Source organism: Artemia franciscana, unplaced genomic scaffold (assembly GCF_032884065.1).
Source record: "Artemia franciscana unplaced genomic scaffold, ASM3288406v1 Scaffold_3202, whole genome shotgun sequence".
Classification (NCBI taxonomy): domain Eukaryota; kingdom Metazoa; phylum Arthropoda; class Branchiopoda; order Anostraca; family Artemiidae; genus Artemia; species Artemia franciscana.
The window spans coordinates 18,833-24,336 of record NW_027063875.1 but is presented as its reverse complement, the minus strand read 5'-3'; the positions used below and the strand labels follow the sequence as shown (position 1 = coordinate 24,336).

The 5,504-nt window shown below is 32.4% G+C and overlaps 1 protein-coding gene across 1 annotated transcript; it reads left to right on the top strand.

Moving 5' to 3' along the window:
- Positions 1 to 985: 985 nt before the first annotated feature.
- Positions 986 to 1,672, top strand: LOC136043147 (carbohydrate sulfotransferase 9-like; the record flags this gene model as incomplete). Its single annotated transcript, XM_065728081.1, has 1 exon — positions 986 to 1,672. A coding segment is annotated over one exon (687 nt), but the record flags the coding sequence as incomplete, so codon positions are not given.
- Between the last annotated feature and the right edge of the window lie 3,832 nt (positions 1,673 to 5,504).

Below are 5,504 nucleotides of genomic sequence, written 5' to 3'. Positions count from 1 at the left end.
CTGCTCAAAATTTCAGTTTTGTTGTTCAGTTTCAAATTAAATGTGATATTTATTGATGTTTGTTTCATATTTCATGCAACTTCAGCTGTTGCAATTCTAACTTTTTCTTGCTTTTTAATCTTATTTTCAGGCTCACTTTTCATTAATTCACTCTTAAACATAATTTCTAATCCCTTTTCCTTTTTTTTGAACAAGTTTTGTCATATTTGATGGCTCGGGCTGTTGGACAAACATTGCTTCTTATTGTTCCAATGGTGCATCATTTTCAACCCATTGTAAAATAAAACTTCTAATGTTGTTTGTACTATGTTTATGCAAATAGGCATTAAACTAGTAATACCACCTTTTTAAAGGTACAAACTTTTTCACCAAGTGTATGGATTAAAGCCCGACCTCTATGTCCTTTGATATTGGACGGGATTTTACCAGATTCAGAAATAAAATAAGAAAAAGACTTGACTAATTATTTATAAACAGAAAAACATGAAGAAGAATAACTTACAATTAAAGCACCCTATCTGTTACAAAATAAAGGCTAAAAGTAATCTTTCAATTAGCAAATGCTAAGGACATCGTATATCTATTAGTGTATTTTCTTACATTAATTTTTCCAACTACAAATCTGGGCTCGTGCGTCAGTATCCTCCCATGATACTTGCTTTATTTTTATTGTGCTGTCTGTATTTATGTTGTCTTCACATTTCAAATTAAATGTTCTTTCTTATGTTTATTTTCAAAAGCTATGTGTTTTGCTTTCTCAGTTTATTCTAGTTTGACTGTGCAATGTCCTTTACCAAGATTTTTGGTTTGGAAAAAAGGCACCAAGCATATATTTTATCTCCTGTAGTATTTTCCCGAACATCTGCCGTAGCTGGAGTTTATTCTCCTTCAATGGCTCTTTGGGTAACTGCAAACACCAAGTGAGGCATGTAAGAATATACTAAGTAATGACTAAACAATCTGACAACAATTTGTTTTTTTTCAGACTGGTAGCTCTCTCTGGAAAGGGATTTTTGCCATTTTAACAAAGCAATCGAATGAAACGGATGCTGCAAACATAATACGTTATGACGTACATCATCTAATGAAATTTGACAGTCTAAGAAGTTTGGGTTTTGAAGAAAAGTACATGAAACTCGGCTCTTATTTTGTGTTTGCAGTTGTACGCCATCCTTTTGAGCGTCTTGTATCAGCTTTTAACGATAAGTTGAAACATCCAGATGAGTTTGATGGGAACTTTTTTCAACAGAAACACGGTACACGTATCATACAGAAGTACAGACCCAAAGCAAGTCCAAAGGAGATCATGAGTGGAAAGCCAAAATTTTCCGAGTTTATAGAATATCTTATAGATCCTGAAACCGTTAAAGGCACAATTAATAAAATAGATCACCATTGGGCACAATATTATAAAATTATACACCCCTGTATTCACAAGTTTGATTATATTGTTAGATTTGAATATTTTAAGGAAGATACACAATACATTTTAGATAGTCTGAATTTGAGCAGTATCGTCAAATTCTCTTATAAGGATCCTGTCACTTCTAAAGACAATCTAAAAATGCACATGCAACAACTTACAAAAAATCAGATTTATAAGCTTTATCTAGCCTACAGATTCGATTTTGATCTTTTTGGATATAACTTTGACATCCGTAATTATATTTAAAAGTCTCGGTATCTTAAGAGTATCTGGTTTCTCTATACATTTCTTCCTTTAATTAATCTACTGGCATAACACGAGTTTCGTATTAAAGTCGAGTTTCAGTATTAGGGTAGAATTTTATCTGAATTTGAGGTACCAGTCTACTAACTTCAGCATCAGTAAAGCTCATAAATTTCTAAAATCGCAGATACTAATTACTAGATGTGATATTCTAAAACACAAACAAATAATTTTGATGACATATTATTGATTTTTAAACTTTTGAATTGCCAAAATTGGAGAAATTGTCTTCTAATTTCGATACTTTAAACAATTTTGCAAATTATTCCAATGGAATGATGCCATCCTGTATGGAAAACCAATACCTTTGTGTCTGTTTTTAATGAGCAAGAACTAGAAAACCACTATCCGAAAATTAGGTTCCTTTAGCTCTCAGAATACTAAATAAGCTAACTTTTGTTTTATAATGTTGGAGACACTTTTTTCTTACCCATGGCACCGTAATTAGGGAGCTGCCATCCTAACTTCAGACTTATTTGGGTGCTGAAAATAGCTAATTATCATACCAAATTTGAAACAAACATAGCACTGACTCAGATACTGGAGATCCAATGGGAATTATAATGCACAAAGTGACGTTTTACTTAAAATTTGATGCTAGGTCTCTGCTTTCAAAAGATTTTCTGAAGTTAGGCAGTGGATTTTTCACTAATTTATTTGAATTTAGCATTAATTTTTTTCTTCTTTTATAGCTGTTTAATTTAACTTCACATGGACTTTAATTCCTTATGGCTTTTCTTTTCAATTTTTAACCTGTATTGATTGATTTTAGTTTTTTTTCTGCCCAGTAAAGATTAAAACAAGTTAAAACCATAGAACTGCTTAAAAATGTAAAAAAAGACTACTGGTTAAAGCAAAAAACTCTTTCCCAATCCACAAGGGTCAAAGGTTCGGCGAAGTATTTAAAATCGTCTACAATTAACAATTATTTTTGGTCCTCCATATTCTTTTGATAAATGGAAAATCACCTTTAAATTTTATCTCTGAAATAATTCGTAATAGTAGTATGTATCCGAATAATAACTCGTAATAATAAAAGCCTAAAGTACCCAAAATTGGTTTTGACAACAATATATAAACCAAAACAAATAATTTGATTATTCTGCTTAGGATATAACATCCATTAGGTTAGAGGTAATTCAGGTATAGATTTAAGGTTGTATTGAGGGATGGAGGGGGGAGGGAAGGTTCCTATTACCTTTACCTATTTCCTCGGTTTTAATATTTTGGTGATTTCAATGGATTCGACCAAATAGAAGCAAACAGAGAGTGCAGATTATCAAACAGTGAGTTTTAATAGTTTTCCGGAGACAGTTCTTCCAAAATTTGACATTACAGCCTTTATCAAGATTTGTTGCTTTTTTTTCCAAATAGCCGAAATCTTGTTTCTGGAGACCAAAAAATTAAGTACGAATGTCAAATGCCAAATCATTCTTTGTCCTTCACCGAAAACAGAATACATCATAATTATTTTATCTGTAAAAGCTAAAAAGTGTTCCAGACCTTCTTAAATGTATAGCAGTGTATATTAAATTTTCAATCTAAAATTTATTCGTTCTTTTTAGTAATTTTGGCTAATATAATAATCTTCTTTTTTTTTCTTGTGTCATAGGAAATAAAGCCTCACACCTTGAAACAACGATTATTTTCAGCAAAGTGCAAATAACGTTTTAGTTTTTACACGGCAGTGGTGTCATTAGTCCCACTCTTGATTGTGGTAGTTCATATTCATTTTAAGGTTTACTCGATTACTTATAATAGTTTCTGCTTGCTTTTGAATTTTCACCTGTTTATTCATTGTAATTGGTGTCTTTTCCATATTTAATTACTATTTGACATTGTATCCACTTGTTTTAGTTTAAACCATCATTTTCATTTTCTTTGAATAGTTTGTTTTGGGAAATGTTTCTTTTAATTATACAAGATAGCATCCTCTGATTTACTTCCACTTCTTAGAACTTCGAAAATAATTTTCTTTATCAATGCTATTAGGCCACCATAACCAGAGTTTTTCGCCGCACGAGATACGCAATCTATAAATACATTCTAAGACAGCACTTGTTATTCAAAACATTTTATAATTATTTTTTTTTCATACACTTATCAGTTTAGAGCCCTATAATTCTGGTAATCAATTTGGATAATGCAACTGTTCAATTATTATTGTAAGCCCAAATGTTTGTAGCTCCATGTCTATAATACTTAGTCTTGTTTAATAGCTTATGTATTTTAAGATACAAATCCTAGAGCTTTTGTGTGGCCTGTCCTTTTTTATTGAGAACCATAATATCAATATTGAATCTCTAATCTGTAATAGCATTTACTCACAGGTGTATGAAATGGGTTCAGAGAGTTCGTCCACGGTTCGGGTGATGTTAAAATTGTCCTCAACATAAGATACTTAACAGATATTGAGACCAGAGAAAAAGCAAAACGTTTCAAACTGGTATTTTGCTTAGAAGAAATAATTATTGAAGTGAAAAAGGGAGGTAATAAAACCTTGAACTCCTCTCTTAATTGGCATAGTTTTCTCCAGTGGCCTTCCTATCTCATTTTGCTTTAGAGGGATTTTGAGAAGGAATTGTAGTTTAGCATACATATCTCTTTGAGGTCTGTTTATAGCCGGACTTACTCCTTTTTAACAGGCCTCAAAAGCATAAGGGGTCTGATCAGGGAGTGAAAGGGTTAGCGAACATCATGACTCCCAAAGGTGAGTGAACTACCTGTACAGTAAGCACCAAGCAGATCATTAGCAGAGCAGAGGCTTCTATTCTCAGAAATAGCCAACAAGGCTTTATTCACGAGTTTAAAAAAGAACTATTGGCCAAATTTAGAATTCTACACAAACTAAACTCAGAGTCCACAAAGCATATGTTCCAATTGTACTTTTGCACAAATTCGAGGTGTGGCCGCTAAAGAAAGAAGCAGACTAGGGCAGTGGAGTTTTGGATATGATTGAACCACAGCTGCCTTGATTATATATGCTAAATCAGCATGTAAATTATACTCAGCCTCGAAATATGATGCCGTAGTGAACATTCAGAAAAGTCATATTTTGCAGTCAAAAGATACAGCCACAAGCTCAAATTTAACACCTTCAGTGGACCAATGGTATGATGGATCGTAATTTTGGCTCCTAAGAAAAAGCAGCCTACTGGAAACAACAATTCGAAGAAGAGAAAAGGTATCTTTGGTACAAAATCCAAAGAGAATTCTGAACTATAGGGAGGATTTATGAGCCATGGTCTGAAGTGAGACTAGGACTTGGCAAAAACTTACGGTGACACTGCAATTAAAAGTAGTCATTTGGAAGTAACTCTAAAATCCATTGTTCGTTAGACAGAAGATCTGTTGTTTTAGATATCATTGAAAGTAAAGAAAGTATGATCCAAAGAAAAATATAAATTTGGAACTGTCTTGAGCAATATTACTCTGTTTTCACTTTATTCTATCATGTTTGGTTATATGTTGGGGATGGGGTATGTTTATACAACTAAATAATCGTCTCTTAGCTATGCTTGAAAACCAGCTTAGATGACAAATATAGATGACAAGTAAAGGTTAACAGTGTAATGGCTCAATTTTATACATTCAAAAGTCTTATTCTTTTATTAGTAAATGTATGAAAAAAATCTTACTGTTTACAGAAGAGTGGAAATACCAATTTATTGTTGTAGAAGTCATTATATATTGGGAGGTTGGAGCAAGTTTTATCCTAAGAAACACATAAATTTAGAATCTCATTTGAACAATATCACTTAAATTCCACATCAGT